Source organism: Ipomoea triloba, chromosome 4 (assembly GCF_003576645.1).
Source record: "Ipomoea triloba cultivar NCNSP0323 chromosome 4, ASM357664v1".
Classification (NCBI taxonomy): domain Eukaryota; kingdom Viridiplantae; phylum Streptophyta; class Magnoliopsida; order Solanales; family Convolvulaceae; genus Ipomoea; species Ipomoea triloba.
In genome coordinates, this window is record NC_044919.1 from 28,310,802 (window position 1) to 28,324,924 (window position 14,123).

Sequence of the window (14,123 nt, forward strand, 5' to 3'; positions counted from 1 at the left end):
CTAATCTTATAATCAAATAAATGTACACTTGCTAAGCACATTGTACTCAAATGGCAGAGTAGTGGCTCTCTTATATGGAAGGTTATGAGTTTGAGTCTCAGTGGAGGCGTTGAAACTGAATGTCTTTTCTGCCATCCTAGAAAAATACTCTTGTTTTGAAATTACAATCTTTTTACATAATTAAATAATATCATAATACTATATATAAGTTTAAAGCTTAAAGTGCACTACTTTTTTTCTTTATAAATAACAACTTCCATACTCTAAGTGCATGTGTTTACAGTTTAAGGTACATGAATTTAACTCTTAAGGTGCACAACAGTTCAATTTTTTTCGTTGAGACACCGGGTGCCACTAGACCACAAGGTCTTTAGTTGCATAACATTGAGCTTAATATGCATAACTTTGAAAACTCCCTAGTAAGCGCATTGGCAATTGATATAGATTATATCAACGGCTCATATATCACTCTATTTTCACCTGAAAGTTCTTTTACATGTGAACCATCCCTATATATATGTGCGTGTAATATTTAAGGATAAAAATTATATTTAAACAACAACAACAACAATAATAATACACATCTTGTATTATTGATTAATATTTTAATTTGGTATATATTGGTGAGCCCTACTTATTTAACAAACACTTTCCCATATTTAACAATAACTTATGAAGTTTTTGTTGTTTTCTTTTTCTAGGTAGACAGACTCCAATAATGTTTTTGCACATTATAATACATACTGACACTTTGTAATTACTTAGTTAATCATTTCACCAACTTTTGATTTTGTTAATGGTAGCAATTCGATAGGCCAGGGTCAATGATTAGAATGATGACGTTGTAATATATATATATATATATATATATATATATATATATATATATATATATTATTAGTATTTTATATGTGCGATGCGTAAAAATATATGCCCAATATTAATATTCAATGTTAATTTTTAAAATAATTATATAGTTATAGAATTTATATTATATTAAGAGTATAGTTGCCAAAGACTTTGTATTTAAGCGGCATAACTATAGTTCTCCCAAATGAGAGGTCACCGTTAATATTATTAAAGTAAAGAATTTTATATATGATAAATTATTAAATATAATTATGGTAATATTTAATTAAAATATAATGAAATCATACTTATTTCTTATAGGCATAAGGGTCAAATAAACCATCCAACTTTTATAAAAAGTGCAATTAAGTCATTGAACTCTGATCTAAAAAACTCCAAATAAGCTTTTGAACTTGAAAGAATGATACAATTAAACAATTTTTACCTCTTATATCAGGTTAACAACACGTTATAGGCTTATAGTTGACTTAGGGTGACTACGGTTCTGGTTCCTAATCGATGATTCCCGATTTTAAAAAAATGATGAACTGACAAATCCAGTTTGAACGGCTGATTTGAACCGTTTTTTCTTTTTTAATTATATTTTCTGATATCTGCTATTTTGTATATTTATTCACCCCTTATTCTAGTTGTTTTGAAGGTTATTTTCTGTATCCTAGTGAAATTGGGAATTGTTTGTGTGTTATATTGCCCAAGTGCTGAAATATCTACAAGGAACAACAAAGGAAGAATATTGGACAAGTTCTGGAAGAAAAGGGAATTACAATGAAGAATACAAGTTGGAAAAGAATTAGAAGATGCCTAATGGGCCAAGGCCCATCTACCTCCTATATATTTAACATATTCTCTACAATTTAAGGAGGTTCCCTTACAGAGTTCTGAACCCTAGTTTTTAGTTTATATTTTCCCCGGCATAGTTTATACTAGTTTTACATTAGATTATTTTATTTCAAGATTGGAATCAAGGATTGAAGTTGGATTTGTTATTTATCAGATAAGTTTCTATTCCCTTTTAATTCTTGCAATGTTTATGGTTATTAATTATTGCTTTGTTTTGTTTACTCCCATCATGCGAGAGTAGTTCGTTTATGGGTTTGGATTAGGGATCCATTGTTAATCTTGATGTTCAATTGGTAATTAATTGCATAAAGGGATTGAATCTTTTACCTAGGGTTTATGTTGATTTGGGGATTTCTTTGCACTAGTTATTGGTTTGTGGCCAGAATTAATTGCTAGTCTAGGAGAGGGATTCATTACAACGAAAGTTGGATGGAGACCTCGAGCCTTACCAATTTCAACCTAATTTTCTTGCTATGAAAGTAGAGGTAATTTTGGGGGCTTACAATGCTTAGGTGTTTAAGGTTATAATTGATGCATCACGACAGTGGGGCAATTTTAGCCTAATTCTCTTATTGATTACGAAAGTAGCTGAGTAGAATTCTTTTGTGCATTGCCCATATATCCCTTGGTTAATTATTCTTTCCCTAATCCTGAGTTGGTTGGAACATCAAGATTACAATCCTCCTAATCTGGCCCATACCTTTTATCATATATTTTTCACCCTAATCAATTGCTTTCTTTTACACCATTCAGTATTTGTTGCTTGGATTCTATAAATTCACATACTCTAGTGCCTGGTAATTCACACAATTTCGTGTCATAACCCCAATCCTCAGCGAAACGACATTACACCATTTTTACACTCATCATTTGTGCTCATCATTTTCTATTCTTAAAATATTCCAAATTCAACAATTGCTTTTTTTAAAAGAAAATTTTCGCTCTGGAATTAAAAAAAAATAGTTATATAAGATATTTAAACTTTAAAGTTAAACTAAAAATAAAAATAATTCTACTTGCATTTAATTTTACCAAGACTAAGTTGTTTTCATATCTTGTTAAAATTAAGTTGAAGCTAAAAATTAAAATATTTGATATAACCACTTTAAAAAAAAATCCATAATGACAAAATTTCAATTTGTTGAATTTAGACTATTTAAAAAATATAAAATAGAATTTAAAAAAAAAAACTCATTCAAACTAACGGTTCAAATTGGAACTGTCAGTTCGCCTTTTTTTGAAACTAGGAACTGTCGGTTCGGAACTGGAGCCACGGTCACATGTAAATCATCTATAACCTATCGTTAACATGTTATAGGAGGTAAAAAGGATCTAATTGCATCATTTTTTCAAGTTTAATGTGGCTTATTTGCAGTTTTTTAGAGTTTGATTGCTCAATTGCACTTTTCATAACAGTTGAATGACTTATTTGACCCTTATTCCTTCTTATAATAGCATGTCTACATACATTATTACTATTGAATAATATCTGGAAAAAATATTGTGTATATATGCATATACATGGTAATAATAACTAATAATAATGAGAAAATATTACATAACTTATAAATATTAAGATATTTTTGTCCAAAAAATTGTATAGTACAACTCTTATAACATAATGTATTAAAAAATTGAACATAAAAATGTACGTAAATCAATGATATAACATGAATTGAGACTTATTATCTTTTTACAGGGCGTTTGGTTGAGAGGAGGGAATTAGGGGGGAAAAGAATTGTAATTCGGTGAATAAAGTAGGAATTGAAATTATAGTGTTTGGTATGAGGAATAGGAGTACAGGAAATTGAAAGGGAATATATGATACAATGACCGGAATGCCCTTATGTAAATAATAATAATAATAATTGAAGGGTAAAATGGTCTTCATCCAAGCTTTGCTTCTCCCCAAATTAAAGTCACCGAATTACAATTCACATGAGGGGTGTGGGAATTCTAATTCAACAATGGGAAGGTATTGCAATTCCCTCCTACCAAACATAATAATTTGTCAATTCAATGAATTATAATTCAATGTTCCCTTTATTACTGTCAACCAAATAGCCCGTTAGATTAGATTAGATTAAATTAGAGTTAGATATCTACCCTACTGGCCTCTTCTGTCTTTCTTTGTTTCACTTTCATCTTTACCATGCACCTCGATCATAAATAACCCAGTTTTACTACAATATAATATAATATAATTAGCTACGTAATCTATCTCACTTAAACTATTAAAATTAACATATTGTTTGTTCTTTTAAAAGAAATCTAATACTCCATGGTCTCATTTTATGTGTCAAGTTTGATTAATGAGGTTTAAATGAAGTTATTTTTAATTTATTTTTCATAATATTAAGTTTATTATTAGTATATATAAATTTTTCTTTATTGATTATTTTGTTTAGTCATTTTTAGTTATAATACTTTTAATATAGTTTTTAAATATATAAATTTTATATACTAATATTAAACTTAATATTATAAAAAATTGAATTAAAAATAATTTCAGTCAATTCTCAACCAGACAAACAAAATGGGACAGTGGAAGTATTAAACACAAAAAATTAATTTTAAAAATACATTAAAAAAAAGTAAGAATTGATTTGACTAATAAATGATAAATATTAACAGGTAAAATGAGACAAAGAGAGTGATATTTTATTTGTATGAAATAATGCTGTGTGGGGTTGTATTTTTTGGGGGGGGGGGAGGGGGGGTTGTTGTTTTTGAAACGTTGATTGGAGAATGGAGGAATCTGAGACTTTTTTGAAGGCTTTTCCTTTTTTACTTTCTTCTTTCTGGCATTTGTTTATGTATATGTTTGTCGTATGATGGTGTAGGTGGATCGGAGTGGAGAGTAATGGACCATGTTTGTGAATATCCTCCTCCTATTATATTCTCCTTTGACCCCCGCATTTCACTCTTTTGCCAGCTATCTCTATATATTTGGACCTTTCCGCCCACACTTCCTTCGCCCGCACACTTTGCTATTCTTTTGCTTACAAACGAACACTCTTAATCTGCCTCAGCTCAGCTCCCTGCACACTCTTTCAATTCAATCTCCCACTGCCTAATATAATCCATCTCTTTTCATGCACATATTTATGTGCAGTATCTATCAAGTTGACATCTTTTAGTTTCCCAATAAACAAAAGATGAGATAGAGAGAGAGATCAGAGAGAGAGAGAGAAAGGGAGAGTTGAAATCTTTTGGTGAAAGTGCAGTAGACGTGGCCATGTTCTGCACATTATGATCAAGTAAGCAGCAAGGCTTTAATTTTCGTGAAAATACTGCTTTGTTTAATAGTAGTGTATTCATCATATCGACGCTAGCTGCAGCTAATATGAGCTGTGTTGTTGGGTGAAAGCACTACTGTACGTACTCTTTTTTCTGAAATTGAAAACGAAAGGAGAAAACTTTGAGCCCGGCAGGCCGGCCGGCCTAGCTAATCTCTCCGGTCCATCTGACGATAACCGATCGAGCATCCAATACGTAGGAGTAGCTAGCGCCTAACGGTAGGCGTAAGATCTATCGAGTAGTAGTCTCATGGAAGAGACGTTTGTACCTTTTCGTGGGATCAGTAATGACCTTCGTGGAAGACTGCTGTGTTACAAGCAAGATTGGAGCGGTGGATTCCGTGCTGGCTTAAGGTATCAACGTACTCTACCTACTTCACTTCTTGTATGTACTTGCTCAGAAAAGAAAAAAGAAAAAAAAAGCCCATTTCTTTATCAATCTATCTATATCTAAGATGGAGTAATTGAAACAGGATCTTGGCTCCCACCACCTACATATTCTTTGCATCAGCAATCCCGGTCATCTCTTTTGGCGAACAGCTCGAGAGGAATACTGGTAATGCATATATATATATATTGCTCGCCATTTTCATTCATACAATTGAAGAACTTATTATTATTATTTATATGCATATGGATGAATTAAAATAATCCTGGGCTTGCCTGTAGATGGAGTTCTTACTGCTGTTCAAACGTTGGCGTCAACTGCAATTTGTGGCATTATCCACTCCATCATCGGAGGTCAGCCTCTGTTGATATTGGGAGTGGCGGAGCCTACTGTTATCATGTATACATTCATGTTTACCTTTGCCAAACAAAGACCAGATTTGGGGCGTGATCTCTTCCTTGCATGGACTGGATGGTTAGTGCGGTGACTTAATAATTATATATATAGTACCTGCTATATATCGTTTCCATGTACTATACATACATATATATATGTAACACATCATTTCTTTTCTTAATTTCCAAGACTTTCGATTGATGCTTAATTACATTCAATTCTGTATCTAATTAATTATTTTCTCGATTAGGGTATGTGTGTGGACTGCAGCTTTGCTCTTCCTGTTGGCTATTTTAGGAGCTTGCTCCATTATTAATAGGTTTACTCGCCTGGCTGGAGAGCTGTTTGGGATGCTTATTGCCATGCTTTTCATGCAGCAAGCTATCAAAGTAAGAATAATAGCATCACCATATAGCTAGTTTAATTTGCCTTAATTAATTAGTCCTAGCTAGCTTAGTATATACTCCGTATTTCTTTTCTACTATATATTACTGATTCAGCCTTAGCTTCTACTTTTTGATAAAGTGACATGCTAAAAGACTAAAAGTTACGTTGTTGTAATATTCTTTTCACTTGTTGCCCCCACTGCCGCCTATCATAGTACTACTCTAAAAGTTTTCATTTTTCCCACGTAATTCTTTGTTTGTTTTTTCCATCTTTCTTTCTTTCTGATGTTCTTCCCTTCAATTCCCCTTAGGGACTTGTGGATGAGTTCCGCATTCCTAAACGAGAAAACCCCAATTCAACTCAGTTCATGCCTTCATGGAGATTCGCCAATGGAATGTTTGCCTTGGTTCTATCATTTGGTCTGCTCCTAACTGCATTAAGAAGCCGAAAAGCAAGGTCATGGAGATATGGAACTGGTAATTTGATATATATATATATATATATATATATATATATATATNATATATATATATATATATATATATATATATATATATGCTCCTAGTCCTAGATACCTCTACAGATGCTTAATCTTATGATTTTTCCATTCACAACTTTGTACTTTATAATAAATATATATCTCGTTCATCATATATACAGGTTGGCTTAGAAGCCTCATAGCTGACTATGGAGTTCCAATTATGGTGCTAGTTTGGACAGGGGTATCCTACATACCATCTCAAAGTGTTCCAGAAGGGATTCCACGGCGCCTCTTCAGCCCAAATCCTTGGTCACCCGGTGCATACGGGAATTGGACTGTTATAAAGGCATGTTAATTAGTTTCTGGGTTGGAATAATTTCAATCTCACATCGATCTATTACTCTTCTTAATTTACTCACATCCCTGAAATGAAAGAATAATTAGTATGTTTTCTGTGGCAGGACATGTTAAATGTGCCTATTATCTACATATTTGGAGCTTTTGTTCCTGCAACCATGATTGCAGTACTGTACTATTTTGACCACAGTGTGGCCTCTCAACTAGCTCAGCAGAAAGATTTCAATCTCAGAAAGCCACCTTCTTTTCATTATGACCTGCTTCTATTGGGTTTTTTGGTATGCAAAATTCATTCTGCTTTCACAACTTATATTTTAATTTGCTGATTCTTAAGATGTGTTTTGCTTAATTGGTGGCAGACTCTGATGTGTGGTCTTATTGGCATCCCTCCATCAAATGGTGTAATCCCGCAATCTCCAATGCACACTAAAAGTTTGGCTACTCTTAAACACCAAGTAATTACCTTTATCTCCATGTGAAACTCTCTCTAATACATGTCATGTGTGGGTGTTTCTTTTAATTTTTCCTTTTACTTTTGAAATCATTCTTTGTTAGTAAGTTTAATTAGCAGAATTAGACACAACATGCATGCATGATTAGATTCTTCTTCTTCTTCTTTGATCTGTAACTCACAAAACTTACATTCTATGTTGAAAGTTGCTTCGGAACCGACTTGTTGCCACAGCACGCCAAAGTTTGAAGAACAACTCAAGCCTGGCACAATTGTATGGAAATATGCAAGACGCTTATCAATGGATGCAAACTCCGTTAATCTATCAGCAATCATCAACAGTATGTTACTTACTATACATATCTGATCTGTTCGATCATAATTTCCATATAGTCTTGATGTAATGTAAAGTTTTATCAACAAACTAACATGTTATGATTCAAATACTAGATTAGTAGGTCTGTTTATAGCTTCATATGGATTTCCTTGTTGTAGTTCTATGAGTGAAACATAGCATATATGCATATATTAAACTTACCTTTCTGAATTTCTTTTTGAAAAGGACCTTAATCTGAATTTTTTATGGTTAATTATTATCTTTCATTTTTGTGATAGGGGCTAAAAGAGATGAAAGAATCAACCATTCAATTGGCATCAAGCTCTGGACACATTGATGCGCCAGTCGACGAAACACATTTTGACATTGAGAAGGAAATTGATGATCTGTTGCCAGTAGAGGTGAAAGAACAGCGGTTGAGTAACCTGCTTCAGGCAGCAATGGTGGGTGCTTGTGTTGCTGCAATGCCTGTATTAAGAATGATTCCAACCTCGGTGTTGTGGGGATATTTTGCATTTATGGCCATTGAAAGTCTACCAGGCAATCAATTTTGGGAGAGGATCTTACTGCTGTTCACTGCCCCTAGCAGAAGATACAAGTAATTAGTTCTTCAAATATTAGCTATTACCCTTAAGCTCTTCATCTTTAATGGAAATCAATTTTGGATGCAGGGTTTTGGAGAACTACCATGCAACTTTTGTGGAGACTGTGCCTTTCAAGGCAATTGCAACATTCACAATATTTCAGACACTGTACTTGCTTGCTTGTTTTGGGATAACCTGGGTTCCAATTGCGGGGCTCCTTTTCCCACTGCTGATTATGCTTTTGGTTCCGGTACGACAGTACATATTGCCCAAGTTCTTCAAAAGCCTACACCTTCAGGATTTGGATGCAGCAGACTACGAAGAGGCACCGGCTGCTCCATTCAACCTTCCCACGGTAAATCACTAGTCCAGTAATATATATAATGTTCTGCAGTTTCACTAATACACTCTAGCTAGCTAATTTGATGGTGTACGTGTTGAATTGAAGGAGGACGAAGTGGGCGCGAGAGCTTCGTATGCTGGGAGTGGAGAGATTTTAGATGAGATTATTACGAGAAGCCGTGGTGAGATCAAGCATATGAGCAGTCCCAAGGTAAGTAGTTCAACAACGACGCCAGCAAGAGAGGCAAACCTGCTTCAGAGCCCACGGTTATCAGGGAGAGCATATAGTCCCCAGATTAGCAGAGTGAGAGGAGAGCAAAGTCCACATTCTGGGAAGAAAGGAGGTTTCAGCCCAAGAACAGGAGAAGTGATGAGACAATCTAATTTGGGGGGATCAGGACTGAGTCCTTCTAGTAAATCCTGTTCAAATGGTCAGTCATGAATTGAAAGAAAGAAAGATTCAGATGGCTGGCCTGGCTGCAACTGGATCCATGCATGTTTAAGATGACTTATAATTATTAGCTTGTTTCAATTTGCTGTAATGAGTGTGATGATGTGAAATCTTTTGAGAGTACGTAAGTGCACCTACTGTAACATTACATTAGGCCCATATGGATGATTCCTTAGCTTAATTGTAAGAAGTTTGTAATCCTACTAAAACTGCAGCCTGCAGGTACTATATTGTACTGTTTCTTGTCTTCTATGGTTATTATAGTGTTCAAGGGTGTAATGGCATGGATTTCAAGAGTTCCCTGATTAAATTACACTGTTTTTTGTTTTACCTATACTTCCTAGCTCAACAACTGAAATACGTTTCAACTTCAACACTTATGCACATGGAAATATTTTAATAATATCATTTTGAATTCAAATATTTTAATAATATCATGTTTTTTTTTTCTAATAATACAATCACGTTATATGTATATTTATTCTTAACAGTTAAGGGATATAACCCATACCCTTTAGATCCCTCCCCCTTAGAGGCCCTAACATGAATGAGGTTTAGTTGACGGAGGCCTAAATCCTATTGCCAAAGCCTTGATCCTATGGCGAGATTGTGCACATGAGCATTAGGATTTAGGAAACAGACCTAAGAAAAAGGGACATATGGCCGAATGAGAAAGAGGCAATGCAACCTGAAAATATGCTCTAATATGTAAGGACAATCTACAAAGAAGGTGGAGTGAGAGGGAATTGAAGGAGAGGTTCCTATTGATCTAAGGAAGAGGGCAAGGTAGGTTTACTCTTGAGCCAATAGTTATATCATGGAGTGATCCATCCTTCAATGTGGACCCATCATAATTTACATACTGGATGTTCACAATTCAAATTGTAAATATTGTATATGTAAATTGTATATTTTAAACACGAATTCACCTTGTAAGGTGGATTCTGGTTCACAGAATAATTTGCCCTCTTGAGCATAAATAGGGCGTCAAAAAGTCATTATGGGGATGAGCTATGGGTAGACCTGGCAATTATCGACACGACCCGTTAACACGACACGAAAATAACGGGTTAGTGTTTAGCCTTAACATGTCCCGGGTCGTTAACGGGTTGACCCGTTAAGAACCCGTTATGTTTTCGTGTCTTAACGGGTCAACCCGTAAACCTCTTAAGAACCCGTTTAACCCGTTAATATTATCGTGTTAACCCGTTTACACATACACGTTTAGAACCCGCTAAGAACCATTGTCATTTATGTTCGTGTTACAATTTTGAACCTGTTAACCTTAACGTGTCGTGTTCGGGTTTAGCCTTATCGTATTCGTGTCGTTATCGTTTCGACCCGTTAATGAACCCGTATACACGAATTGCCAGGTCTAGCTATGGGAGAGTCTAGACACCCTTTATAATTAAATTATTACATTTCCGGTAACATTCAAACTTGTTTCCTTAATAGAGAATTCTTCTTTGACAAACTAAATACTCTCTCCAAAAAATGAAATATGTACCACATGCAAAATTATTGCGAATAATATTTACTTGGTCCGGCATCGCTTACATAACATATGTTTGGTAATGCTGTCATCTCTCAATAATATATGAAAAATATTCGCAATAACTTTGAACCACTTAAAATTTGATGGTCAAAGCTAGGATTAGATACTGTACATCCTTTGCATTACAAGCCGACAGCTCAATAAGGTAATAGTAAAAGAAATATGGAATGAATATACAGATCGAAGTAGCTTTATTGAATGACATAATTAAGCGATGCATTATGATTATCCTTCAACTACAAAAGCAGCGGCTAGAAATGCATGTCAAACAGCATTTCGAGTGAAGGGAAGAACACAATGGTGAGGGGAGACTAGAGAGGGTCCCCTGCGCCATACATTCTCAGCCTTACTTTGATTTGATATGACCTAGATCGATCCAAAGTTAATTAATGCATAAAAAAACAAAAAGAAAGAATTTTCGTGTACACATAAGAGTCTTAAAAGGCAAATGAATGAGTGGATAGGTTGGGCTGACTTAGGGGAAAGAAGTGGCAAACATTCGAGGTCATCTTCTAATCATTTCAGGACCTTTGTCCTCAATTCTTTCTTTCAGAATATGCCAATACATTAATACATGCATAACACTGCCATAATTAAGTTCATTGAAAACGATGTCCAAATTTTGGTGCATAATGCCTTTAATCATGTAAGATTTAACTTCCCCCGTCAAGCGTAAATCCCATCAGTATTATCACGTTTGAACTATAAATTTTCCTCGGACTAAACTAGAATATTAACAAAAGTTAAATATGTATGTGACGGTTAGACAATTGGCTAATCTTTTTTTATCTTGTGATCCACTAGTGCTGGAACAACAATTTATATCATAGACCAGGGTCCACATAGCATTATGGATTTTGGATCGAAACACCGTGGTACAATATTCATATTCGCAAGGTACAAAATTTCATAACACATGACACACAAAATCATAGCACATGATACAAAAATTCATAAGCACAGAATTTCACAACACATGATACAAAAATTCATAACATAAGACACAATTATTAATTTGTTTCGGTACAGAATTCATACTTTTAAGGTATAAAATTTTATAACACAAGAGACAAAAAGTCACAAAATAAAATACACACACTAATACACATGCATCAGAATTCGCAGTGCACTGTAAACACTGGTCCATGATATAAGGATTAGGCCGGAACTCATGGTGTACAAATTGGAAGATGAAGTTATATTGTTAACTGTGAATAAATTTTTATTTTTAATATACTATAGATACATTATTTGTATATTGAAGATTTATTATTTAGTAGTATATCAAATAATATATTTTCAATACTCAAATAATGTATCATAAAAAATTGAACCTTTAGTGTATTAAAATTATACCTTTAGTATAATAAAAATATATTTTATGTCAATGGACCACCTTACAAGGTGGATAATTGGTTCATGGATTATAGTCCTACACTTTAATAAGGAAAATGGTAAATGTACTCTATACAATATAACTTTTACCATGTTAGTTAACGATCAAAACAAGCCATGCCATGTATAGGAATTAAAAAATAGAAGTAAATGACTACATACAGAATTACTCCTTAATAAATATTTGTGGTTCAGTCTTTTCTTTGTCAAGTTGCGGGGAATGGAATGGTTTGACATTTTTCCTTCTTATCTTATCTTGTAAATTGTTTAAATTATGATTTAATGAATTAAATTTTTATCTTAAAAAAAAAAGTTGTGGTTCGGGTGTTCGGCGCACTCACGGAAGGAAAAAGAATGGCTTAGTGGGCCGATTATCATAATATGAGTCCAACAAGAACATCCACTTGCATTTTGGCTAAGGCATCTAACATCTTTACACTGGATTTGGTTAAGCAACAAATAAAGTTGATGACACCATTTCGGGACAGCTTTTGCAAAATGGGCTAGCACTAACCAAATCATGGCCCAAAAAATGGTTTAACTGAATAAAGCAGCTAAATCTGGGCCTAAATGCAAATACTCCTTTTTGTATTATTATATTATTATTATAGATTATAGATAGTGGGTGGTGCATGCACCGACCGGAATCATCCGCCACCATTCTTCTTAATCTATCCATTCCCACTGGGCCCGCCGCGCATGCACGGCGGCGACTCACTCATCCACTCAAATTATAGTATTATTTAAAACTGCTTTATCTCTTTTGCCATATCAATTAATGCACTGTACTTTATGAAATCAATCCACCATCTTCCATCTATATACTACTACCAACTTTACTACGTGCTTCCTCCCTTTTTGTACTACCTGCTTTATTTATATTCTTCAAAAACCTCATTTATTTATTATTATTCCTAGTACATCAAAGTTAGAGACATCCATCTTTCATTAATATCTGTACTATTATTGGAGCTTCTCAAATCACTATGTACTATTTCCACAATTTAAGAATGGAATGGAATATTCCGTGGGGAACCGTGAATATCTGCCCACATGCACTAACCCTAAATTTTATTTTGTAAGAGCATCACATTCGATTATTCACCGTTTTTATGATAATATAATGCCAACATGAATGAGAGAGAAGGGAAGGGTCTCAGTTGTAAGAGTTTGATTTTTTGCAGAAAGTGAGGCCCACAGCACATAAATTCTAGCCGCAAAGCCTCACGTAGTCGCGTGTCAGGCACAAATGCACCCAGCGGGTACGTCACATTTAGGGCCGATTTTTTTATTTGCATGGCCATGTGCTGTTAAATAAGTGAGGCCCTATCAAATTAAACTATAAATAAACAGCGAATTGAAGAAAAATTACAAAGAGAAAAATGCAAAAAATCTAATTTTAGGCCAATATACTCACAAATACACATGCTAACTATTAGGCCAGAGCTTGACTAGGGCTCCCAAAATTTTGGAACCCTGTGCTGTTGCCCATCTTGCATGCCCTAAAATCCGGCCCTGGTCACAGGCATTGACATATTGTTTTTTTTAAACAGCTTTAATGTTTTTTTTCCTCTTCACACTCATTTTTTTTCTAATCACACCTACAAAAACTTCTTAAAAATCACAAAAAAAAAAAAAAAAAAAAAAAAAACTCTACTATTAAGGAGGATTAAATTTATTTTTTTTTCCAATTAACTTCGATGATTATGAATCGCACCAGCCAAGAACATAAGTAGATAACAAAAGAAAAAAAATTGTTATACTATTATTGTGTATATATATATATATATATATATATATATATATGTTAAAATACATAGATGAGACTGTACGTACGTACGGGTCGTCAATATAATCATCGATATGATAATACATATATAGATCAGATTTCGTCGTCATCTTGCTATGACTAGATGGAAGCACTCTAAAATATAATGAAGCTATCCTAGATGAGATATATATGAAGATGCACATGCATGCATGCATGCAT

The 14,123-nt window shown here is 34.0% G+C and overlaps 1 protein-coding gene across 1 annotated transcript; it reads left to right on the forward strand.

Annotated features, from left to right (window-relative positions):
- The first annotated feature begins 4,627 nt into the window (after nt 1-4,627).
- Nucleotides 4,628-9,493, forward strand: LOC116016620 (boron transporter 1-like). Its single transcript, XM_031256971.1, has 12 exons — nt 4,628-5,363; nt 5,483-5,565; nt 5,679-5,871; nt 6,044-6,182; nt 6,491-6,656; nt 6,841-7,007; nt 7,123-7,296; nt 7,378-7,473; nt 7,676-7,810; nt 8,085-8,404; nt 8,478-8,745; nt 8,839-9,493. Exons 1-12 carry the CDS (start codon nt 5,260-5,262, stop codon nt 9,172-9,174), a joined length of 2,181 nt encoding a protein of 726 aa, XP_031112831.1. The 5' UTR covers nt 4,628-5,259; the 3' UTR covers nt 9,175-9,493.
- The last annotated feature ends 4,630 nt before the right edge of the window (nt 9,494-14,123 follow it).